The sequence below is a fragment of the Aegilops tauschii genome, chromosome 5, assembly GCF_002575655.3.
Source record: "Aegilops tauschii subsp. strangulata cultivar AL8/78 chromosome 5, Aet v6.0, whole genome shotgun sequence".
NCBI lineage: Eukaryota > Viridiplantae > Streptophyta > Magnoliopsida > Poales > Poaceae > Aegilops > Aegilops tauschii.
In genome coordinates this window covers 574,056,992-574,081,960 of record NC_053039.3, presented here as the reverse complement: position 1 = coordinate 574,081,960, position 24,969 = coordinate 574,056,992, and the positions used below count along the sequence as shown (strand labels likewise).

At 43.6% G+C, this 24,969-nt stretch overlaps 3 protein-coding genes across 6 annotated transcripts; all 3 read left to right on the top strand.

Annotated features, from left to right (window-relative positions):
* The first annotated feature begins 2,601 nt into the window (after positions 1-2,601).
* Positions 2,602-10,911, top strand: LOC109743739 (mitogen-activated protein kinase kinase 3). 2 transcript variants are annotated; one of them, XM_020302831.4, is made up of 12 exons: positions 2,602-2,875; positions 3,007-3,109; positions 3,231-3,366; positions 3,785-4,036; positions 5,480-5,698; positions 5,808-5,945; positions 6,072-6,239; positions 6,702-6,815; positions 8,072-8,179; positions 9,419-9,510; positions 9,947-10,326; positions 10,526-10,911. In XM_020302831.4, exons 3-11 carry the CDS (start codon positions 3,250-3,252, stop codon positions 10,308-10,310), a joined length of 1,572 nt encoding a protein of 523 aa, XP_020158420.1. In that variant the 5' UTR covers positions 2,602-2,875; positions 3,007-3,109; positions 3,231-3,249; the 3' UTR covers positions 10,311-10,326; positions 10,526-10,911. The 2 variants fall into 2 exon arrangements, with proteins under 2 accessions (XP_020158420.1, XP_020158419.1); XM_020302830.4 differs by having other exon boundaries at positions 9,947-10,331.
* A 1,163-nt stretch (positions 10,912-12,074) lies between these two features.
* On the top strand, positions 12,075-15,259 carry LOC109743747 (uncharacterized). 2 transcript variants are annotated; one of them, XM_020302836.4, is made up of 6 exons: positions 12,075-12,533; positions 12,630-12,697; positions 12,815-12,865; positions 13,049-13,108; positions 13,209-14,222; positions 14,787-15,259. In XM_020302836.4, the coding sequence occupies exons 1-6, from the start codon at positions 12,251-12,253 to the stop codon at positions 14,865-14,867; spliced, it is 1,557 nt and encodes a 518-aa protein (XP_020158425.2). In that variant the 5' UTR covers positions 12,075-12,250; the 3' UTR covers positions 14,868-15,259. The 2 variants fall into 2 exon arrangements, with proteins under 2 accessions (XP_020158425.2, XP_040247248.1); XM_040391314.3 differs by having other exon boundaries at positions 12,085-12,533; positions 14,797-15,259.
* A 6,243-nt stretch (positions 15,260-21,502) lies between these two features.
* LOC109743732 (conserved oligomeric Golgi complex subunit 3) lies at positions 21,503-23,750 on the top strand. Of its 2 annotated transcripts, none has more exons than XR_005758485.3 (7): positions 21,503-21,656; positions 21,778-21,861; positions 22,069-22,140; positions 22,302-22,346; positions 22,449-22,523; positions 22,620-22,750; positions 23,490-23,541. XR_005758485.3 is itself a non-coding variant. In XM_020302818.4 (7 exons), the coding sequence occupies exons 1-7, from the start codon at positions 21,588-21,590 to the stop codon at positions 23,607-23,609; spliced, it is 561 nt and encodes a 186-aa protein (XP_020158407.1). In that variant the 5' UTR covers positions 21,503-21,587; the 3' UTR covers positions 23,610-23,750. The 2 variants fall into 2 exon arrangements, 1 of the variants encoding a protein (XP_020158407.1); XM_020302818.4 differs by having other exon boundaries at positions 22,655-22,750; positions 23,490-23,750.
* Positions 23,751-24,969: the final 1,219 nt, after the last annotated feature.

Genomic DNA, 24,969 nt, shown 5'->3' with positions numbered 1-24,969 from the left:
CCAGCAGATATAAATCCCAAGTGACTGAAAGAATAGAGCTATGCTCCCCGGCAACGGCGCCAGAAAATAGTCTTGATAACCCACAAGTATAGGGGATCGCAACAGTTTTCGAGGGTAGAGTATTCAACCCAAATTTATTGATTCGACACAAGGGGAGCCAAAGAATATTCTCAAGTATTAGCAACTGAGTTGTCAATTCAGCTACACCTGGATAACTTAGTATCTGCAGCAAAATATTTAGTAGCAAAGTAGTATGGAAGTAACGGTAACGGTAGCAAAAGTAATATTTTTGGGTTTTGTAGTGATTGTAACAATAGCAACGGTAAAATAAATAAGCAAAGAACAATATGTGAAAAGCTCGTAGGCATTGGATCGGTGATGGAGAATTATGCCCGATGCGGTTCATCATGTAACAATCATAACATAGGGTGACACAGAACTAGCTCCAATTCATCAATGTAATGTAGGCATGTATTCCGAATATAGTCATACGTGCTTATGGAAAAGAACTTGCATGCCATCTTTTGTCCTACCCTCCCGTGGCAGCGGGGTCCTAATGGAAACTAAGGGATATTAAGACCTCCTTTTAATAGAGTACCGGACCAAAGCATTAACACATAGTGAATACATGAACTCCTCAAACTATGGTCATCACCGGGAGTGGTCCCGATTATTGTCACTTCGGGGTTGCCGGATCATAACACATAGTAGGTGACTATAGACTTGCAAGATAGGATCAAGAACTCACATATATTCATGAAAACATAATAGGTTCAGATCTGAAATCATGGCACTCGGGCCCTGGTGACAAGTATTAAGCATAGCAAAGTCATAGCAACATCAATCTCAGAACATAGTGGATACTAGGGATCAAACCCTAACAAAACTAACTCGATTACATGATAAATCTCATCCAACCCATCACCGTCCAGCAAGCCTACGATTGAATTACTCACGCACGGCGGTGAGCATCATGAAATTGGTGATGGAGGATGGTTGATGATGACGATGACGACGGATTCCCCTCTCTGGAGCCCCGAACTGACTCCAGATCAGCCCTCCCAAGAGAGTTTAGGGCTTGGCGGCGGCTCCGTATCGTAAAACGCGATGAATCTTTCTCTCTGATTTTTTTCTCCCCGAACGTGAATATATAGAGTGAGTTGAGGTCGGTGGAGCTCCAGGGGGCCCACGAGGCAGGGGGGCACGCCCAGGGGGGGCAGGCGCGCCCCCCACCCTCGTGGAAAGGGTGTGGGCCCCCTGGCCTTGATTCTTTCGCCAGTATTTTTTTATTATTTCCAAAAATAATCTTCGTGGAGTTTCAGGTCATTCCGAGAACTTTTGTTTCTGCACATAAATAACACCATGGCAATTCTGCTGAAAACAGCGTCAGTCCGGGTTAGTTCCATTCAAATCATGCAAGTTAGAGTCCAAAACAAGGGCAAAAGTGTTTGGAAAAGTAGATACGACGGAGACGTATCATCCCGCAACCCTAACACATCTCCCTCCCCCTCACCGTGCCGCCAGTCCGAGCCCTTCCACCTCCTCCCTCTCTCGCTCCAGCGCTCTGCCCACGCTCCAGCACTCAACCATGGTCCGGAGCAAGATCACCTACTATGCCATGCTGACGCCGGAGCGCCGCTACGAGATCCAGCAGCAGATCCGGGTGAGGGAAGCCGCACGCGCCGCCCGCATCGCTGCCGGGCTGCCTCTGGACTCGCCAGAGCCGGAGGAGGAGGAGGAGGGGCAAGGAGAGGAGGAGGAGGAGATGGCCGAGCAGCAGGCCATCCTGGAGTCCATCCAGGATGAGGCCTATGTGGAGGCCAACCAGGCGTTCCTCCGGCCGGAGCAGGCGGAGACCGACGCGCTCGTCGTCGAGCTCGACGCGGAGATAGAGGCGGAGGAGGCCGGAGCGGAGATCGTCGTGATCTCCGATGAGGAGTAGATATGATCGACGTAGTATGTAGGCTCTACTTTTTTTTGCATGTCTTTGTATGGATATAAGAATCTAGTATGAGATGTCCGGATGGAAACATGTTCCGAAAAGATGAATAGTTACTATGGAACATATTTTCTTAACAAATGGTGAAGCCTTTTTTTAGGGAAAATATCAAATGGAAACCAACATTCGATGGAAACCGATGAAAACCACGTGAAAATGATGTTTTAAAGTTTCGGAAAAATCTCAAAAATTACGGGGAGTTAAGAGAGTGATGTTCTATTGCCTTGCAAAATTTTAAGTTCAAACACATTATGAGATATGAGTTATGAAAAGAACAAAATCAGCATTGAATAGTGTCAAATAGTAACATCACTATTCATTGCTGAATTTGTCTTTTTCATAGCTCGCATCCCATAATATTTTTTAACTTGAAATTTCACATGACAATAGAACATCGTCCTCTTCACATCTCATATTTTTTTTCAGATTTTTTTGAAACTTTCAAACATGGTTTGCATGAAATTTTCATAGAATATTGGTATCCGTGAGATATTCTCCCTTTTTTTACTAGAGTTGTGATATCTTTGAATTTTGATGAAAAGAAAAGGTAAAAGCAAATGGTTGTTTTATGATGGTAAAAATGAAAGGTGAAAAAGTAAAACTAACGTATGCCACAAGCGGCATATAGACAGAGGACGGAGCAGATTGGCATCCTCCTTCCTTTCTTCCTCCCCCGTCGCCGGGCTCACCACCGCCGCCGCCTCCTCCCCCCGCCCGTCGCCTCCTCACCGTCGGCCCCAGCCACGCCGCGCCCCTTCGCATCCTCTGCTCTCCGCCCGTACAGATCCGTCCGGCGAGCATCCTCGGCCCGCTCCCGACGGGCTCGCCGCCGCCAGGACCTCACCGCCCGCCCTCCTCACCACGAAGAGAACCGAGGTGATCCCGCTCCCCCAAATCCTGATCCCCATTTCGTCAGTTGCCTAGTTCGATTTAGAATCGGTGCGGGTTAGAGAATTCCAGTGTATGCATGCTCTATTGATCTGTTGGCGCTTGTTGGATGTATTCAGGTCCGCCGCCCAAGCTCCAATTTTTCGTCCGGGGAACAGAACCCAACCGTCCGCCGCCTTCTCTGCTCAACTGAAGAGATCGTGATTCCTCGCTGCTTGCTTGGTAAACCCAATTATTATTATTATTATTTTGCTGGGCTCATTACTGTTCACTGGCTTGTGCTATAGGCAGACAGATTTTGTCTGATGCAAACTGCTAACCCATCCATCCATCCACCATGCAGGGCGTACGAGGGAGCCCCCATGGCGGGGCTAGAGGAGTTGAAGAAGAAGCTGCAGCCCTTGCTGTTCGACGACTCGGACAAGGGTGGCGTCAGCACCCGGGTTCCCTTCCCGGAGGACACATGCGATTCCTATGTGGTAAAACAAAACACACCCTGTCATTCTTTCTTCTCTGCATGCAAATCAGATTAGGTTGTCTGTGTCAAACACCAGCGGCATTAGACCCGGGTTGTTGTCTGCAAATGGAATTGGTACCAGTTGTTTCACTTCTGCTTTCCAGTCATGAAAACCATCCTGCCAGCAACTGAATATACATGCTCAATGGTTCTGTACCTTTGGGGTAGCACTTTCGCTGTATGGGCCTAGACATCTGCACAACTTGACCAATCAATCCTGGCACATGGAAGTGATAGGACAAAGATTATTGTTTGTGATCATGAGATTACTCTTTGAAAGTTTTCAATTAGAATTTATCTGAGCTTTGTTTTTAATCTTTGTGACTTAAACTTGTTTAGCTGTGGAAGTGTTTGTTTTTTATGTTCTTTCTTTCATGAAGGTGTCTGATGGTGGAACAATAAATTTACTGAGTAGATCGTTTGGTGAGTATAACATCAATGAGCATGGCTTTCATAAGCGAAGTACTGGGCCAGAAGAGCCAGATACCGGTGAGAAGGCATACCGATGTGCATCTGAAGACATGCATATATTTGGTCCCATTGGAAGCGGAGCAAGCAGCGTTGTTCAGAGAGCTATTTTCATACCAGTTCATCGAATTCTGGCCTTGAAGAAGATAAACATATTTGAGAAGGTACATTCTTTACGGCCCGAAATGCAGTTTACAACCACATTGTTGTGCATTGCTAGTTTCCATGAACATCTCGACAAGGGTGTTTTCGCTTTTAATTTCCTAATAATTGTTCATTCTGCTTCATTGGACTGAACTTATAAAGAAGATCCTGAAAACTTGACTTAATATTTGTACCCACATTCAAGTGGAACTTGTGTTGATATCTAGTCGAATTCTCATTCGTGTTTTGAAACAAAATAGTATTAAAGGGAGCAAAACAAACCCTTGTTCTTCTATGCGCGGTTCACTTGTATGCTGGAGCATCCTTCCCTTTCTTTTGGAGTCATGTGCATCACAATGGGCCCATGATATGCAGCACATGGGTGGGTAACATCAATCACATTCCCCTGAAGGATTTGGTTACTAGTGATAAGCTGTCAATATCTCTATTGCCTATTCACAATGTTTCTTATTTAGAAGGGAAGAACGTGTGTTGGATATGTAAAGTGAAGCAATGTGAAACTGTTACTATGTATACATTGTTTCGTTGGGATTACAAATAGTACTATTCAGACAGTAACTTCTTATCAGACCCAGTCTAGGTAGTTGCACCGAACTTGCAGAAACGTACTCTTACTCATCTAAACTTGCCTAGCTAGTTAGGACATGCCCGACTAATGGAAAGACGACATTAACTCCTCATCCTTAGCTACCTGCATTGTTTCCTGACACATCTGCAATAGTGATTTCCGAATGGGCCCATGACCTGCACAAGGAAGGGTGGCAAAAAATACCCAGGACGGTGGATTTCGGTTTTTAGAATTTCAAGCCGCCTATTTACCGATTTCTCATCCACAGTGCTGTCTAGTTTTACATTTCCATCTACTAGAGATGGTATGGCTCATTTCATGATATTTGATTAAGCAAAGAAAGAGAACAACAAGTTTATCTCATCTCTAGTCTCCTCTGACACCAAAGCAAGCTCTCTCCACCATGCCATGCTCTCGACACATTGGCCCCATAATTTAGTAGCATGCATCACAATATGACATGTTCATTTCCTTTTAACCACTCTCAAGGCGACCAAATATCCCACTACGCAATTTTCTGTATGTAAGCTGGAGTGAAACAAGTTCTAGTTGAGTATATTAAACCAAAACATGTATTTGCACTGCATTGAAGGCAGCACAAAGGGATTCTGGTTTATTTGCAGTGGCAGTCAAGTAGCAGAGTCAGTTCTGACTGCAGAATGAAAGTAGTTACACCAAAGAGTAGAAATGCTCACTCTTCTATGCTTCAATTCATATACTATTGCGGCACAACATGCTTGGCATTGCGCGAAGTGATTTTGGTACTTTATGTTTGTCTATATATTTTGCTATACTTAATCCATTCTGTTTCAGTTGATAAACTGATTTACAAAATTTTCTTTTCATATTTTCACGTGTCTTCATACCATTACAGGAGAAAAGGCAACAAATTCTTAATGAGATGAGAACGTTATGTGAAGCAAGTTGCTATCCTGGTTTAGTTGAATTCCAGGGTGCATTTTACATGCCCGATTCTGGACAAATAAGCATTGCCCTTGAATACATGGATGGTGGCTCTTTAGCAGACGTTATAAGAGTCAAGAAATCAATATCAGAGCCAGTTCTTGCGCATATGCTACTGAAAGTATTACTTGTATGGATCTTCCACACACGCTCTTCCTTTCATGTCCGCGTTAATCAACATTAAGCTGTGTCCTGATGTATTTTTGAAGTTATAATTTATTCTTTGTACAATTCTGAAGGGCCTGAAGTACTTGCATGAAGTAAGACATCTAGTGCATAGAGATCTAAAGCCAGCGAATATACTGGTAAACCTCAAGGGAGAGGCAAAAATTACAGACTTTGGTGTAAGTGCTGGTTTGGACAATACAATGGCTATGGTATGCTGCTTGGTGACTTTTGATATTGGTTAATCTGAGCTAATTATTGTATAATAGTATTGCAATGCCTTCAAATCATTTAGCGTGAATGCGTTACATATTTTCTGCTAAATAAATATGTTTCAGTGTGCTACCTTTGTAGGAACCGTGACATATATGTCACCTGAGAGAATTCGTAATGAGAACTACTCTTATGCTGCTGATATTTGGAGTCTTGGACTAACGATATTGGAGTGTGCTACTGGTAAATTTCCATATAATGTCAATGAAGGCCCAGCCAATCTCATGCTGCAGGTGATTGGCTACTCAGATTTTTCAGTTCTTGTCTGTTTTCAGTCATTATGTATGGTGGGATGCAATATCATCCCTTTTAGTCTGATGCAAAATGCGTGAACTATTTGAGCGATTCACATGGTAGTTTGTATTTGGACTTGTTGAGATGGCAAAAAATGTTATATTTCTGCAAGTCTGTCCGCTGGTTATGCTAGTTTCTGCAACCTTTTTCTTTTTCCTGGCTGCTTTAACTTTTGTCAGTTGTATTTTTATTTGAATATATAAATTAGCTGACAATGAAATAAATATGTACCGTTACATATATTGGTCTTATGAATGTTCTCATCATCATTTGTCTGTTGGAATGTTGTTTTCTGTCACTTCATATGTTGCCCTATCTTAATCTTAAAATCTCATACTTCAGATACTGTTTTCTTTCACTCAATTGCTGTTCTCTCTTAATCATAAACTCTCTTATTTCAGATACTCGATGATCCATCACCAGCACCACCAGAAGATGCCTATACACCAGAATTTTGTTCCTTCATAAAAGATTGCTTGTGGAAAGATGCTGATGCAAGGCCTACATGCGAGCAGGTAAAGAAAACATGTATATGCTAACTTCCATGTAATCTGAGTCCAGTAGGTTAGCAATTTGCATCAATCTATTGTGGTCTATTTGAATGTTATTACATATTACTGGTAATAACTTTTCTTGATTTGCCTTCTCTTGTAATTATGTCCCACTGGCCTTTGGTTGATGAGGAGCTGAGGACATCGGTGCCCCTATCATTGGTCCATTGGAATGAATGGAGACCTTGGTTTCTCTTCTCTTACTCACACCATCATGTCCATACTTCCATACCCTAGCAGCCCAGAGTCGCGGGCGCTGCTACAGCCAGGCCACCACCGCCACCAATGTTCACTGTCCACCATAGACCTCTTATACTCGGCAACGTGCCCAGAATGACTCTGCGCCCTCTCCTCTGCTCCAGATGTGCCTCTGCTGTAGTGCCTGCCGTGCCACTGTCCTTGCAGCCGTCATGCCACTGTCCTTGCTGCTGCTGCTTCTGGTGGCCATCAATGACCTCAAGCTCAGATCTGGTCACTTTTGGTGCTTGGGCACCGTGGAGGTATGTTCAGCTAGGGATGGGAAACCTTAGGCACAGGGAGAAGGAAATGAGGTGATGGAGCAAGTAGAAGATGGGTTACTCCCTGATAATTGATTTAACGTGTGGCTATCTCATTATAATGAGGGCCTTACATGTGCTGGACTCTACAACATGAACTGGACTTGGCAACATGTCTGTTATAATAGGAACACTACTTGAATTCTGATCACCAGTTTCTCTGTGCCTACTGTGGTTTCCTTGCTTCCTTAATGATCACATGTCCGTTGTAGTAGGATTGCAGTTTCCCTTTTGTATGCTTAGGCTGAGTTGTGAGTCCTGTCATCCTTGATCCAGTGAAGCACATTAGGCAATGCATCGGCTGTTGTAGATCCAGTGAAGCATGATCTTTCCAAGCACATTGGAGTTGATGCTTCCTGCATGAAATTGCAGATGCAAGAGCAGGTTGTTGCTCTCCAGTATGTGCCATCAGAACTCTAGTTAGCTGATTTCTTCACCAAGGCACATTCTAGAGCTTTGTTTGTTGATCTGCCTTTAATTTTTGTGTAGGGTGTTATTGGAGGTCCATTTCACAAACTTTTATAAGCAAAATGTACGTGCTGATTAGTTATGGCTTGGTCTAGTAACAGAATGTTAATTATCTTGACGATGCATTTTACATCTTCTATCCTTTTCCATTGTTTGGTTTTCTTATAGTTGATTAACATGTTTAATGTAATGCAGCTTTTGTCACACCCATTCATCAAGAGGTATGAGCAAACTGGTGTGGACTTGGCAGCATATGTCAGGGGTGTTGTTAACCCAACAGAAAGATTGAAGCAAATAGCGGAGGTGAATTCTGTAGAGCATATTTCAGCTTACTGTTCTTTCTACTTCAGTTAACTATAAGGGCGCACACATGATATGAAACATGCGCCCTATATCAAGAACTGATGCTAGACCTTAGAAGTGGGGCTGGGAGGGAGAGCTGGGGTAGAGGCTAGATGGAGGAGGTATAGTTAAGCACTCGCTTGATGGAGTTACTGCCAGCTTGCCCTCTTTGGCCTCTGCCGCCTCACCGCTGGTGGTCACCACTCACCAGGGGTGCCATTCCTATTTGTTCTGTCCGCCTTTGCTTGGGTACAAAACAGAGGTAGGGAGAGAGACATATTTTTTTGTCTTTCAATTTTAGTTTAGTTCATTGTTTCTTTTCCCAATCTATAATATAGCTAGTATACAATAGGTCATCGACCTGGAGTCTGGGGCTGCGTTGTTGTGCGCTATGGTTCCAAAGAACACTACCCCATCCTCTATGAACCCTACTTGTTGAGCCACCTTAACCGTGTCTGGCTGATCGATTTTGTTGATAACTATGATTGTACATTAGAAAATAGGAAGAACAAAGTGGCACAAGTGTGATCCATTTGAACGAATGCACTGCAGGATTCCTATACTTCCATTGAACGAGTAAAATGTTACACTAGTGCTAGTCATGTATAGAATACTGGCCTGATAGGTCAGTTCAGATTATTCCAAAACTTGATAATTTCTTTGTTTGCTGCTCAGAGAAACCCTTTGGTTTTCTTTTTGAGCGGAATCCGTCAAAAAATAAATACTAATATATAAGTCGAGAGTGTTCAAGCCCCTCTATCCCCATACTCTCTTTAACTTTACTATTTATCCTCTCCTTTTCCGTTTCCACTCGTCTGTTGATTCTTCAACATTAGCTGGCCCGGTTCCACAATTCAGATCTCAATTCAAACTCAAGAACGAATCATATGTATCTTCCTAGATTGATAGAACTCCTGCTATTAGACCCAAACGCACCCAACGGATACTTACTATTTGATTTATTCCTTTTCTTAAGACTCCTCACCATCTCTAACATAACTTATCCAAGGCCTTCACGGATATGCTTGTCTCCTGTTGTCTTGTGGACCCACACACATGATAATAATATCCAAACTTTTGAAGTGAAAACTAATCAATTAGCTCCTTTTACGTTTTAGAAAATCTCATTAAAATGTGAAGAAAAAACTGACGATCCTGTGTGTGTAGTACTAAGCAGATTCTTTTTCCCACTCATCCCAGATGCTTGCTGTTCATTATTACCTCCTGTTTAATGGCTCTGAAGGACCTTGGAATCATATGAAGACATTCTACAGGGAAGAATCATCTTTCAGGTACCTGAGGCAACGTTACATGTTTTAACATGATCATAAAACTTTAGTCGTACCACAGCACATAGCATCCTACTGCTTTTTAGGCATTTAACCTTTATGTAAATTATGGCTCCAGTATTCTTAAAATTAGTTTGGTACTAATAATATCAAGAATGTGTTGTGTGATCCTCAATATGAAAATTTGCTAAAACTAGCATGGAGTTGCCAACAAGTTGATGTATCTAGTTGAATTGACAGTTGCACTTTATCCTATAGGCAGTGTTGTGCTTCTCTTGTTCTACTTCTACCAGGTAGTAACTAGCTGGTTACTGCCATTTTTCCAAATTTATCCTGTCAAGCATTGTTGCTTCTGTTGTGCCTCTATACTATAGTTGTGTGTGGAAGAAACCGAGCTGTTTCTGAACACATGCTTGACATGTGGTTCCTGTTTTTGCAGTTTTTCAGGGAATGTGTATGTCGGACAAAGTGCCATATTTGATACTTTATCAAATATAAGGAAGAAGTTAAAAGGTGATCGGCCTAGAGAAAAAATTGTTCATGTTGTTGAGAAGCTGCATTGTCGTGCGAATGGGGAAACAGAAATCGCTATCCGTGTGTCTGGATCATTCATCACGGGCAACCAATTCCTAATATTTGGTGAAGGGTTGCAAGCTGAAGGGATGCCCAGCCTGGACGAAATCAATATCGACATTCCAAGCAAGCGGGTAGGCCAGTTCCGGGAGCAGTTTACCGTGCTTCCAGGGACTTCCATGGGATGCTACTACATAGCAAAGCAAGACCTCTACATCGTCCAGTCCTGAAAACAATGTATAAAGTGTAAGGTAAGCCTCACAAATCTGATGTATACTGTTTGACAACAAAATCTTACGTGTGTTTCTGGTCGAGCTCAACGTCTGATACTCTATCTTCCATTTGAAACAGATCTAATTTTTGTTGTCAACCAAGCTTTCAGTTTGATGGATTGCTCTTATTGCCATCGATCATTTGTTTGCTTATGAGATTGCTTGGTTTGCAGTTATGTTCCGTTTGTGCCGTCAATGTCCATGATGAAAGCTACGTCATGGTTTCCACGCCTCGCGACCCCATAACTTCGACATGCTTCAGATCACAATGCAGTCCTGCTACCATTGACATTGATTCCATTTCTTCTCGATGCGATCAATCAAACTTGTAGCTGAAACATAACTTGATTGTTGTTTGTAAGGTGGTAAGGAAAATGAAGCGATTCTAATGATTCATGTGTGTAGATAGATACTCTTGACACATGGTGCGGGTTTAGTCGAGGCTGCTCAATTTCTGTTGTAGATGAGAAGATTGCATCGTGTGTGCGCTAATAAGTGACACATCTCAATGTAGGTTTGTATTACTAATGCTTATGTGTAAAAGACTATCTATAATTAACTCCGCTGGTACTGTATCGTTATGTTTGACATTTTTCTTTTTTCTTGAACTGGTACTAAGATGTCTGAGAAGTTCAAATTTGACGTACTTTATTTCGAGGGAGTAATCTTGTCTATAGCAAGAGCTGGCAACCGATTTTTGCTTTCAGTATTGTTCATTTATTTGGAAGTAAATAAATTCCAATAGTGAAGGTCGCATATCACAACTTTTTTGAATGATTTTCTTGGCTGAAAATGGAGTCCGCGCCGATGTTCCTAAAGAGATCTTCTGATATATATTAATGGGCTCTGCCATATTTACATTTGTTTCTGAATTATGTGCACCAGAAAGAGCAATTTGGTCGGATTTCTGAACTATGGACGTGTCTATTTTGCCCTGCCTGCCCACGACCCTACTCATGGCATGGGTCCATATTCGGATCCATTTTCAATACCCGTCGATTAACCATTCCCGTCGACCCATCGGGTTTGATGTAGAATTGATTGCGGATCAATCTAAGAGCACGGAAGTAATTATAGTTTCTTTTTTTAGAGGGGGAGAAGTAATTAAGGTTGTTCAACAACAAGAAACATATAAGCAATTGTAGTTTGACACATAGACATTATTAGAGTTCAGTGTAAGTTAAAGTAAAAAAGAAGTGTTGAATTATAATATTAATCGAGCAACACATGGGTAACCGGCCGGAATAAACTTGGACCCCCATACCCCTGACCCGTTCCCCATCCATTAAGATCCACCATAGGTGAAAACGACATCCAATGATCTATCCATTCAATTTGAATTACCGCCTTGTAAGAGCCGATGTAATAAAAGATAGATATGGAAAAAAGATCATCGAAATATCTTTCACATCGTCCAATCAATCGAGAAAGGATCTAGTGCTAGTGCACGCACGAGCGTTTATAAGAAGAAAAAACATAGGTAGGAGTCATGAACAACTTATCGTTTTACATACAGCATCGAAAAATGTGCGTACACCGTGTCACGAAATTCAAACCAGAATTTGATTTACACTATAAAAGGAAAAAAAATACAAATCGACGGTACCATGCAAATTTCATTTTAAATTTCATCTATCAATAATTTTTGAGAATATCTTTTTTGAGGGATTTTTTTTAGAATATCTAGCAAATATATGCAGTAAATAAATAGCGGCAACCCTTGAGGCCCATTATACGAGGGTTTGAGCCCAACCAACTGTGTCAGTAGAGTAGAGTAGGACGACTGTATCAATCATCCCGCCGGCCGCCGCCGCCGCCGCTCAAATCCGATCCCGATTCGATTCGGTTCCGGCGGCCGCCCACCCTCTCCTCTCCTCTCCGGACCACCACGAGCGGCGATGCGCGGCGGGCGCTCGGGGGGCGGCGGCGGCGGGGGGCTGCGGAACCCCTGCCTGACGATGCACCAGCCGTGGGCGTCGCTGCTGGTGCACGGCATCAAGCGCGTGGAGGGCCGCTCCTGGCCGCCGCCGGTCACCGGCCGCCTCTGGATCCACGCCGCCTCCAAGGTGCCCGACCCCGACACCGTCGCCGCCATGGAGGACTTCTACCGGGAGATCTACGCCGTCGACGGCGTCCACCACATCGACTTCCCCCAGCACTACCCCGTCTCCCGCCTCCTCGGTCCCTATCCGCCGCCTCCCCCTCTTAACTTTCTTGCTGCTGCTGCTGCTGCTGCTGCTCCTAAGCTTGCTGACGCCATTGCCGATTATTGCTCAGGGTGCGTCGAGGTGGTCGGCTGCGTGAGGTCCGAGGAGCTGGTCTGCTGGGAGGATGTGCCTCAATCAGTAAGACAACTTCATTCCTCTGCTGTCCGTGGCCTGGATTTGTGCAGCTTGTCTTGTTTTGTCATGCCACTCAAAGCATTGCTAAATATGGTGTTTCTTGAATTGATTTGCTTGCAGGTCAGGCTCGAAGGCTTGACTGACTTCTGCTGGCTTTGTGAGAATCCACAGGTAAAACCCCCGAAAACCACCCATTTATACGTCAGTCAGTCGCAATTAGTATGCTGTCATTGGCTAGTTTCACATCCCACTTTGACAAGCACAACTGATCATTGCACGCGCCGTGTATTAGACCGAGATGCCTGCTGTTTTTTCTGTTTTTGACGATCTTCCACACGGTTTAAATTTCTGCAGAAGCTGGTGGTTCCGTTCGAGATGCGCGGTTACCAGGGCGTGTACAATTTGGAAAGAAGGGTTAGTCACTAATGGTTGCTATTAGAAGCAACGCATCCTTCTTTCTTTTGTCACCGTAACCTTCTGAGCTTATTCTGTGCTGTGTCGTGTCGCGTCGCAGGTCTATGAGGGAGCGGCCAGGGGTCTTTCGCCTGTTCAAGGTCCACTGCCTGTCAAGTTCCCGCTTCCAGATCCCAGAAACCCATTATCTCTCAAGCCAGGGTCTCTTAATTTCGACTCTTCAAAGTCCGCCCTGGTCAAAACTGAGAGTGTTTCTGCAGCGATAGCTGGGGCTAGAGCTGCCGCGACTCAGTATTCGAGGAAGGGTAGTAGTGCTGCCACTAGTAGTGAGATTCAAACTCGAGGGAAATCGAGAGATAATCGTGCCGATGGCAGTTCAGGGAGTGGTGCTCTGCCATCTGTTTTCCAGAACAGTTCATCCCATCTGCAAACCCAGGATCCGTCACCTGTTGTCCAGAACACTCCATCCCATCCGCAAAACAAGGATCCATCCCCTGTTGTCCAGAACAGTTCATCCCATTCGGTAAACCAGAATCCATCGCCTGTTGTCCAGAACAGTCCATCCTACTCGCAAACTCGGGATCCTCAGTATATTGCTCAGAGCAGTCTATCCTACGCGCAAACTCGGAATTCTCAGTATATGGTTCAGAGCAGTCCATCCTGTTCGCAAACTCAGAATCCTCGGTATATGGTCCAGAGCAGTCCATCCTATTCGCAAACTCAGAATCCTCGGTATATGGTCCAGAGCAGTCCATCCTATTCGCAGAACCAGAGTCAGTCGTCCAATATCCAGAGCACTCCATTCTATTTCCATGACCAGAATCCGTCGTCCAATGTACAGAACAGTCCATTCTACTTGCATAATAACCAGAATCAATCGTCCAGTGTCCACAACACTCCATCCTATTTCCATTATCAGAATCAATCTTCCACTGTCCACAACAGTCCATCCTATTCTCATAACCAGAATCCACCATCCAATGTCCAGAACCACCCATCCCATCTGCAAAACCATAACCCATCTCCCGTTGCCCATAACAGTCCATCATTTTTGCAACACCAGAACGCCGAGCCTCGGAGAAGTCCCAGACTACAGGGTGGAGCTCCCCACAGGGTGAGTGCTCATTTTTCATTCTGAAGCAGAATTTCGTACCACCAAGATATATTGCTGTTAAATTTCACCGATGTTAATCATGGTTACTTATGAACCTAAACTAGAGATTTCTATAGTAAGTTATTGCTGTTAATTTACACCGACCTGGAGATGACTATAGACGTTGAATGACTAGTACATTCATAGTTTGAATGCTGGAATTACTGGGGAAGAGTCAATTAGAGATGTCTATGGTAAGTTATTGCTGTTTGTTATTTTGATGCAGTTCGCCTATGAAGTGTTTGATATGTAAAGAAGTACAGCCTCCGTCCAGAATTAACTGTCACTGAAATGGGTGTATCTACTCATTTCAGCGACAGTTTATTCCGGACGGAGGGAGTACTTTTTTTTGTGCGTTTGTTTGAATTAGCAGCCACCTGCTAGTGTTTATTTGTCCAATTTCCTTGCACGGTCAACGTGGAAGGTGTGTTTTAGTCAGACGGCTTTGTTTTCAAATTGATGTCTAACTCTGCCTTTCTCATGAATCGTTCATTTTGCAAACTAAACTAACGGTCGTTTGGTTAGCTTGTTGCAGCGGCGCTGAGAGACCTGAAGCAATCAAGCTTGCGCGAGAGCGGGGAGCAGTCGTCAGCTCCCCGAAGCTGACCTGAATAATCTGACGATGAATTAAGGTTCTTATTCATCGGTGCGGCATTGTGCGATGATACCGGCTCCTTAATTGTGTACACTGTAGCATTTACCCATACGTTTCGGACTGAAGGTAGCGTGGCGTAGCATGACAGTATGGTTGTGAATGTGTAAGGGGCGACGCTGTGCCGTGTCCTGTTGAGCTTTCACTGCAAGGCGTAGCAGGTCATGTATTCTCATGTAACATACTGAACTTAGGGTTGTTTTGAAATACTCTAGTGCTTAGACTAGTTGGTGGTTGGATGTGTATCTCATACATTGACAGTTATGGGACGATCTACCATAGTGACGTGTGGGCCAAAAGTGCATGGGGAATGTGAAGCAGTAATATTGTGCTGCACATTATATAAGGGCCACGCTCTAAGGGCGTGTTTGGTTCATGTCATAGGATATAATGGGCCAGTTCATAGGTTAAAGTATCATATGATTTCTAGATTTTGGCAAGCAAGTGAAAGTTAAAGTATCATAGGAGCGGCGTGGTTGGGATAACCGTGGGCTTTGCCCGCTTTGCAAACGTGAGCAAGAATCGGGCATCCACCTCTTTGTCAAGTGCCGCTTCTCCATTAGGCTCTGGCGATCGGTCATCGACAAGTTTGGTCTTGTGCACATGACACCTCCAATTGGCACCTTGAGGATTCCCTCATGTGATGGTGGGATAGAAGGACCGACATGCGAAACCCCAATAGACGAGCGATGGCCTCCCTCACCATGCTCGTCTCTTGGACTATTTGGAATGAGAGAAACGCGCGGGTGTTTCGCAACAAGAGCGCGCCGCCGCCTATCCTGCTCCAAAATATCGTGCTCGAGGCAAAACTATGGGTTACGGCAGGTGCTAAGAAACTAGGGCGTATTGGTGTACGAGAGTAATTGCCATGCCGTTTTGCAAGGGCGCTTGTAAAACCTCTAAACTCTATTCTCCTCTTATTTAATGGATGAGGCAAATCTTTTGCCTCCGTTTTGAAAAAAAAGTATCATAGGATGCAAAAAAAATTGGTAGGGCAAATTTGGGCACCAACCAAACATACCCTAAGTCCTGTGTGCACAGGGAAATAATGGTCCAGTTCTTTTCAGCTTACCAGTTTATGTAATCAGATTCTAAGAAACTGTCCACATAATCGGCTGTGTGCTGTCCAGTTCTTTTCAGCTTTTGCATTATGAGGTTGTTGTATGAGTTGTGTGCTGAAATGTTCTCTGCTGGAATTGTATGATGAGTTGCTAGTAGTAACTTGCTTCGAATTGTTTTACCTTGAATGGGAGCACCATAACAATTTACAAACACCATAAAGCGCTAATTCGGCGATATTTCGTAAAGACGAATGGGGGATTTGTTGGAAATCCCTGTGCATGATCAGAGGGGCAGTACACATCAATGCTATCCACTTGGTTGAGACAAGATCAAGATGCATAGTTTTATGTGGTTTTGCTGTTTCTCAGCTAGCTGAAAAAATAGTCGTGCCTCAGTCGCGTGCACAAGAGTTGGATATAGGCGATTTAAGATTGCGTGCGCTTCCTCGCACCTTAGTAGCGTAGCTTTTTCTTTTCTTGAGCTGAGGATGAAGCAGGGGAGGGCACAGTCGGAATTATGGAACAAATGATGTGTGCTTTCGTGGCACCTCTAGCAGAGTTGCTCTTTTTCTTTGTTGTTGTTGAGAAATTTTTGATCTATTCATTTTTAATCACGGTAGTACAATGAACCTCTAGTTGCGTTGCTTTGCTGGGGCAGACTGCCATCTTGTATTTATGGTGATATCTGTAGTGGAGCACATTTTTTTTATGTAAGTATTAATTTGTAGATTGAGGTAGTGCTAGAGAGACACATATTTATGAAAACTATGCCAATTTTTCGGAAAAAAACTCCACAATATTTAAGTAGTAGTTATGCTTAAGTGGTGATTGGGAAAGAAGATGATAAGGGCATATATGCTGATCACGGGAAATTCATGGTAGTTATACTCAAAGTGGAGGTAGGGGCAGTAGTACGTGGTAGCACTCAAATGGCCGGAGTTAATTTAGCTAGTTGGTGACGGGTGAGTCCGACGATCGGTAGCTATGGTCACATGCAAGTTCAAGTATTACATGTACTCCCTCCATATTAGAAATTTCTTTTACATACGAATTTGACGATATGCTTTGTGTCACACGCATGTCATATATTATTGTTTTAACCCGTAGTCAAATACTACCTAGAAAAACATATTAGGCCCTATATATGGATGGAGTGAGTTACACTACAAAGATGCTCCTCAGAATATACCAGTGCTGAATTGGATTTCCGAAGAACACTATACTCCCTCCTTGCGTGAATTAATTCGGATCAGAGAGAGTCCTAATTGTTGGTGCCCCATGGTGATCGGATGCAATCAATCAGGTGCAATTAATATGGTTTATTTTGCTTCCACAGTGCCCTGCACTCATGTTAATCAATACTTTCTAAATGATCGAAAAGATCTTATATTAGTTTACGAAGGCAGTAACGAGGTGCCCTTCAAATTAGATATAAAATGGACTCACGTGAACCCTGCGTCGCCCTCCCTGGCCACTTGGGGGGCAAAACCATCTAGCCGCCGGTCGTTCCCCACTCCCTCCCCACGTCTCACCGCCACCAGAGGCACCGACCAGTGAAGCTCAGCAGGCTCTGGTGATGACAGCGGTGGGGCGTTTTCATCCGCTGGTGCTAGGAGGTTGGGACGGCGTGACTTTGGCGCGTGTTCGTGGTGCTCGGCTTCCTGGCCCGCGGGGCAAGGCAGTAGCGTGGCGCTTGGATTCTGGCAGGCGTAGCGACCGCGCTGGGTGTACAACGTCCCTAGGCGGCTGCTCCGACAGGACCCCCCGACAGATCTGGCTCTCCATTGGCTGGCGACCCAGCAGTGGTTTTGTCTATGGCTGTGGAGCACGTCGATCGGAGGCCCGCCGATGGATGTTCGACTGCGGCTGTAGCTTTGGCAAGGTCCGAAAAAACCGGATCGACAATTGGTCGCGACCTTTCTCACCAAGCCATCCTTTGATCACATGTGAGATGACCGACGACGCTACAGTCCATGGCTTGGTGGTGGTGTTTCAGATCGGTCGGCGGAATGGGTCGCGTTCAGACTATATTGTAGCGGCCTCCTAAGGCTCCACGACGGCCATGGTCACCAAAAGATCTTCGGGAGTCTTCATCTCAAGATCCAGCGGTTGACTTCGGCGGTGTGATACAAATTATGGACGACGACTTGACACAAAGGGATGGTTGTGTAGCGGCGGTGGACATCGCATGTAGCCGCTGGGATCGTGGAAAAGTGGTGGTAACAACACTTGATGACTTCGATGGTGCTACTCGAGCATCAGGTCGCGAGCTCCGGGATGAAAGCCTTGGTCTGACCCGAGCTGTTTATACCTCGCAATGGTGATGTTTTTACATTGTTACCTTGTTGAAGGCATTGTTCAGATATGCTCGGATTGATTCTTCAGGGTGAAAACCTATATTCTAACCTTGATGGTTGGATCTGGTGACAACGATGCTTGAGTGTCGCTCACTTCTTGAAGGTGTTGCTGTTGAAGAACTTCGTCGTCTGTGTGGTGTCATAAAATGGATGGTGTGGATATGGTAATTGTCATAGTTTAAGGATCATGGATTCGATCACTTTGGACTTTTTACTTTTACCTCGTCTACGCATAATTTTGGTCTCATATAACTTTGTTATTGCCGGCGTGTTTTTTGTCTGCGTGTGCTAGTGTTGCCTATGTGCATCCTAACTATGCAAATGCCGGATGTGCGCTCTTAGGATATGTATTCTCTTGATGCTCCTTTTTGAGCCAATGAAATCCACCCTTTGTCCAAAAACAAAGGCAGTACGTATTATTAAGCCTAGTTATCGAAAGAGGAAAGATCAAGGTAAAGTCACTTGCTAGCTTTTCCATTTACCATGCCCTGAAATGCAGCTAGGATGGTAATATAAAATCGAACTGTTTACAAGATGAACCAGTGATAGATAATGAGCGTGTGGCAGATGAGCAATCTTATCCCTACGTACAAGTCCCTACAAAAACTCTACATACTAGTACTCCCTCCGTTCCTAAACATTTGTTTTTCTAGAGATTTCAACAAACGACTACATACAGAGTAAAATGAGTGAATCTACACTTTAAAATATGTCTATATACATCTTTATGTGGTAGTCCATTTGAAATCTCTAAAAAGACAAATATTTAGGAACGGAGGGAGTATAGTTCACTTGGATCATAACTACCTCACTAAGCTTTGCTACACCTACGGGGTTTTACGTGGAGAGGGGTGTTACGGGATGATTTGGCAGGGTTTTGATTGGAGATTAGTGGGGCGCGGGCTCACCCTGAAATTGAGTCTAGCACTTTTGCGATTTCAGCTAACTGTTTGCCGATTGTACTAGCTTGTAAACTTTATGTAAAACCCGTATGCATAAATAGCATTGCTTGTGGCAAATTATACTTCAGCACCCAACAAGTATGCGTGCCTTTGAATTGGATTACCAACCTTAGTTCGCTTTGATTGCCTAGTAACCTTGCTATGAATATAAGCAAAATATTTAGAAAAAAACACAATCTAACTACAAAATAGATATATTTCAGAGTGTCAGCACTCACCAACTTCTTGATTAAGGGCTCATCTTTTATTTCGGCCCCCCTCTAGGATTGAGGCAAGAGGGTGTTATCTCGTGGATAATTTGCATAACTTGAATAATGAAGAGGGAGGTGTTACCTAATGGTTTCAACCACCATACAAATGGCTTATACTTAAAATTATATTTTTTATATATAGATATCAAATATTCATACACTTTAGTCTTGATTTGAATATTTGATTATTTCGTGCATGAATGATGAATCTCGCTCGAGAAACACATGTGTACCACTTTTGGTTTAACCGTAGCCCATTAATAATGTGGCATTTGATTTTCTAGTATAAACAATAAAATTTCTTATTTTGATCACTATATTTTGTTATTAACAAGTGATCATGATCTAACATATTGTGGTGCATTGGTGAGTTATTTACTATAGCTACTGAATATGTATTGCATTATTTCTTACACCCAAACACCGTAGAACATGATTAGTATATGTGACCTAAGAAAAGCGCGCGCGCGCACACACACACACAACATAAATTATTTGTTTTAGAGAAATGTGAGTCACCAATATGTTTATTCTTTGCTTCAATAGGCAGAATATAATTCAACAAACATGTTACAAACAAATTTTTTGAGGGAAAACATTTTTTTGTCGTGACCAAATTTAGCATGGGTGTATCGTAAAAATAAATGTCAAATTTTGTACATAGTGAACTTAAAATATTTTCATTAAGACAAATAAGTTTGCTAGGCACAATAGAAACAATGGTAATTACAACTATATTTTTATCAGTGAAACAAAAACTAATTAAAATGCAGTGATAGATTGATCTAAAAAAATAAAAACATTTAGTATAAATAGGTGACTCATAATGCTCAATTTGTTTATCGAGCAAAGCTTGGAGTCGTGAAACTCGTTAAGAACTTTAACATTGTACACATGACCATCATGAGCTATGAGTTTGAAAATATTGGAGTTAGATTATATTCTTGAAGTGGTTTCCAAACTCCCGCCGCATGTGCTGTCAAAGGATAAGGAGGTGCACATTGTCGAGAGATAGAAGTAGGTTTCACTGCTTGTGTACACAGAGTTTCATGCTATTTGCTTGATAGAAGTTGCCCCTGAAATCATGGGAGCTAGGTTTGACATAGATAGAGTTTCCCATTTTCCAACTAGCGACTTTATCGTAAAGTAAATAGCCATATGATAAATCATCAATTTGTATTCAAATATTCATTGTGTCCAACTGCACCACTGATGGTTTGATATATACATCGTATTCAACAAGAATCACTGCGTTTCCTTGAAAGTCCAAGGACCTTCAACCATGACCCGTTACCAATTCCCAGGCATGAATATTGGAGTGTGTAAAGATTATCTTCGAGTGGACGGGTCTTGACCTCCTGGGCTAAATCCCATTGTCGCTCACATATTATGGAAGAACCAATATTGGTTGTAGGGTTTATGAGTGTAAACTCTAACATTTGCCATCCACCGGGTCGGCTCTGCCGACGGTTCCCCTTCTTCCTCAAAGACAACATCGTCGAGGTCTTCCTCAGTAAGCCACAACCTCAGCACCATATCTTTCACATCCTTAGTACCCAATCCCGGTGCAGAGCCCAGAGTATCCATACCTAGCCCGATAAAAAAGGTGCATCGGGCAAGAAGCCCCAACGAGAGCTATCCCTCCCTTCAAACCATACCAAACCAAGACTACGCGGTGATGCGAAGATCACCCCTTAATCAGTTCGAATCTGGCCAGCAAACAAGGAGGAATGGCGAGGGGAGAGCGATCTCAACGGTGACCTTGGAGTCGCCGAGAGGAAGACCTGAGAACCCTAACTCGAGGGGAAGCAAATTAGACTGCCACTCATGGAGGGTACTTCTGGGTTGGGCGGGGTGCGGCTTGCGGATGGCTCCGACCCTCAATATTTATTTATTATTTAAAGCAAGAAATTCGTTTCCGTGGGCCTGTTGAGTGAGAGGTTGCCATGATTCAGGCCTGGTAAGGGCCCAGAATGGAAAAAATAACTTCATTCCCTTCACACACGCTCCGTTCTTCTTCCTACCTCCAGGACCAGGTTAGCCATGGCGACCCTGCCGCCCAGGTCGGGAGCTTTCTCCGAGGGCTATAACTTCGCCTACGCCTGGGACAAGGTCCGTAGTTCTTGGTACCCCCCCTCTCCGCTCCCCGTGTGCTGGCTGCGATCAACATGTTTTTTTTTGGGTGGATCTGATCTGATCTGATACCTCGCTCTCGTTCGTTTCTGGCTGGCAGAAGGTGCCGCTCACGGGGCAGCAGAACGCCGCCATCTCCGCGCTCTCGCACACCCTCGCCGACCGCCCGTTCCCGGCCCATCTGGTAAGACGCCACTGACTGTTGTTACCTCGTCAGCGTTTCGTAATTCGGTTTCAGTCTGTCCCACTCCCATGCTGTGCTTGTGTTGTCAAATTTCATCTTGTTTAAAGGGTTTCGGGAATTAACAAGAAACTGGCGGCGATCTGTGTAACATTATTAGCTTGGGTTAGTCTACATCTGATTGATTTCCGGCTGTTATATGAATGTCAGCAAGATGCAGACAACGACTCTGCTTTCGAGGAGGCCGGTGCAGTGGATGCGGCCTTGGTGAACACACATCAGGTAAGTAAGTTTTCCCTCGATCGCTGCTATTTATTTTCCTTGACTAGACAACTTAGGAATCCCATGTCTACAACTTACGAATCTTGGTTCCCTTATGTTTTATATATGTTTTGCCTTAAGTTGTTTGTTGACTAAGCTAATACTTTTATTACCACCTGCAGTTCTACAAATGGTTTGTTCAACTAGAATCTGCCATGAAATCCGAGGTACGTTTGCGCATATGCTACTCTTCAGTTAATTAGTACTGGACATGCTTGCAATTGCAGATCGACTTTTAACCTCGGCCCTCCCTTTTTGTTTTTCAACAGATTGACGAAAAGTATCGCCTCTATGAGAGCACATTACAGGAACATGTTAACACATGTGATGGTATCCTTCGACAAGTAGGGCTACTGTGAACCTTTCTGTTAGTTTATTTATGTGGAAGAAATGTTACAGTGAACATACAAAGACATCCCTTTTTTCTTTTTTCTTTTCAGTTTAACATTGAGTACCTCCTGCTCCATTAAATCAGGTGGATGACACACTCAACTTGTTTGAACAAGTACAATCCTTGCACTCGAGAGCTGCCATAAGAATACAAACTTTGCATGATGCTTGCGACCAACTTGTATGCCCCCTTTACTCCTTTTATTCTTGTTTGATTTGAATTAACTATATGTAGTGAGATTTCCACTAGAAATGACATTTAATTTATTACTTATTGTGCACTCATGCCCACTTTAAGGTACTAATTTTTTTCAGTTTATATGACATACATTCCTTAGTGTTGCCTGTCTGTTCAGTTTGAATCCCAGGATGATGATCTCATCTGATTATAGATATTTTCTGTATCCCCACTTATTGCATCAACCAGATATTTTCTTGCAAAATTTATAATTTGTGGTGACATTTTGATCGATTGATTGTATGTGGTCTCCTGATATACAATTTCAGTATGGATCCTTATCAAATGTTGAATTATGCAATTAAGATAAACTATCACATGTTATGCAATTACTTACTCTGGTAAGGATATCAATCCAAGTTAGGCTATTAACTGGGAAACTGTAGAACGAAGGCTTAGGTTTCGCAACTAGCTAGACCCGTTTACAAAACAAGTGCTGTAATCATGATCTCCCATTATCTTCTTTTTTTACTGTGTTATCAACTTGTCATCTGAAAACATGTTTTATTTCACCTAATGGAGACAGACAGGTGCAACTCTCATTTAGTTGTTTGTTTTTGTTTTAGTTTTAGTTTATTTCTAATTGCATACTAATTAAGGTCCTAAAAGCTTATTTTATTCTAACTTGGCCATCTTGGTCTGGTTTTTCTTCTTCTTTTTTTGCTTTCAAATGCTTATGCAGTTGATGGACAAACAAAGGCTTGTTGGGTTTGCTGAAGCACTCCGAAGCCATCCATCTGAGATCCAACGTGCCACGTCAAAATTTTCTAGTTTTGCGCGTTTAGCTCAGTTTCTACTATAGTCTTCCCCTGCTGAAGCGCGTAGGTCAAACTATTTTTATGAATTGGAAAATGTAAGATCTGGCATGCATAAATATGTGCCTGCGTGTGTGATGCTTAGAATTGTTTTTCAAACATCAATTAATCAGTGATGATAAGTACTATACGTCATGGCAATGTGTGGTGGTAAATTGTCCGTTTAACAAACAACATCTAATCAGTGATGTCTAGTTTAGAGCAACACTAGCAGAGTCTCCATATCAGACCAATTGTGATAAAAAACCGCCGGCGATTTTGGTCGAAAAGATTGCTCAGTAGAGTCGTGATCACCACCTTGATTGCCATAATTTTTGGAGGGCACTCCAAACCGAGCCCGAGAGCATCCATATATGGCGATGTGGAGGGAGGCAGGGATATTTGGAGCACACTCCATCCAAAAACGGTTTAGCGTGAGTGACAATTTTCCCTCCCGCTGCTCTTTCAGTTTGTGCAGCTGCCTCCTGTTCCTCGTCATAGTGCCACCTTTGACCGCTTCCAGCCTTCCCCGTCCCTGCCGGACAGCGCCTTGACCCTCGGCAGAAAAGACCCCTGGCCCCGACGGCTATAATGGCTCTTTCTTCTTGTCCTGTTGGCCGATCATCAAGGACGATGTCATGCTAGCTTTTTAGCAGTTCTACAACCTTGCTGGTGGCGATTTTAGCCATCTAAACACCGTCGTAGTCCAACTTCTCCCAGGAGGGATGGAGCCACCTGCATCTAAGATTTTAGATAGATTGGTCTAATTCACTTCATCGCCAAGCTGATCGCCAAGGTCCTCTTCATCAGGCTTGCGGCTGTTATACAAACAATCATCTCACCAGTGCAAACCGCCTTCCTCAAATCCAAATGCATCCACGACAGCTTCTTCTACATCCAGAACTGTGTCAGATCCCTACACAGAAAGAAAACGCTGGCGCTCCTCCTTAAGCTCGACATAGCTAGGACCTTCGACAATGTCTCCTGGGAATACCTCCTCGATCTCCTCATTAAGCTAGGTTTCAATACTAGATGGTGGGATTGGATGGCGCCGCTCCTACCGACCTCCTCCTCTGTCTTCCTATTACATGGCACGTCGGGAAGGCCGATCATCCATCGGCGTGGTCTACGGCAAGGAGATCCGCTCTCAACACTGTTGTTCACCATTGCCATCAACCTGATTCAACACCTGCTCTAGGCAGCGGCGGAAATGGACTTGGTCGCCCTCCTGCCTGGAAGGGAGATCAAGATGCGACTTAGCCTATACGATGACAACGCGATCAACTTTACAAATTCGTGCCGATGAGAAGTCGACGCCCTAATGCAAATCCTAAATGATTTAGGCGAAGCATCCATCCTGAAGACCAA

Coding starts and splice junctions, on each gene's coding strand:
- LOC109743739 (XM_020302831.4), top strand. CDS start 3,250: ATGGCGGGGCTAGAGGAGTTGAAGAAGAAGCTGCAGCCCTTGCTGTTC. Junction 5,946..6,071: donor TGGACAATACAATGGCTATG/GTATGCTGCTTG, acceptor AATATGTTTCAG/TGTGCTACCTTTGTAGGAAC. Junction 6,816..8,071: donor CAAGGCCTACATGCGAGCAG/GTAAAGAAAACA, acceptor AATGTAATGCAG/CTTTTGTCACACCCATTCAT.
- LOC109743747 (XM_020302836.4), top strand. CDS start 12,251: ATGCGCGGCGGGCGCTCGGGGGGCGGCGGCGGCGGGGGGCTGCGGAAC. Junction 12,698..12,814: donor GGGAGGATGTGCCTCAATCA/GTAAGACAACTT, acceptor ATTTGCTTGCAG/GTCAGGCTCGAAGGCTTGAC. Junction 13,109..13,208: donor TGTACAATTTGGAAAGAAGG/GTTAGTCACTAA, acceptor GTCGCGTCGCAG/GTCTATGAGGGAGCGGCCAG.
- LOC109743732 (XM_020302818.4), top strand. CDS start 21,588: ATGGCGACCCTGCCGCCCAGGTCGGGAGCTTTCTCCGAGGGCTATAAC. Junction 21,657..21,777: donor TCGCCTACGCCTGGGACAAG/GTCCGTAGTTCT, acceptor TCTGGCTGGCAG/AAGGTGCCGCTCACGGGGCA. Junction 22,141..22,301: donor CCTTGGTGAACACACATCAG/GTAAGTAAGTTT, acceptor TACCACCTGCAG/TTCTACAAATGGTTTGTTCA.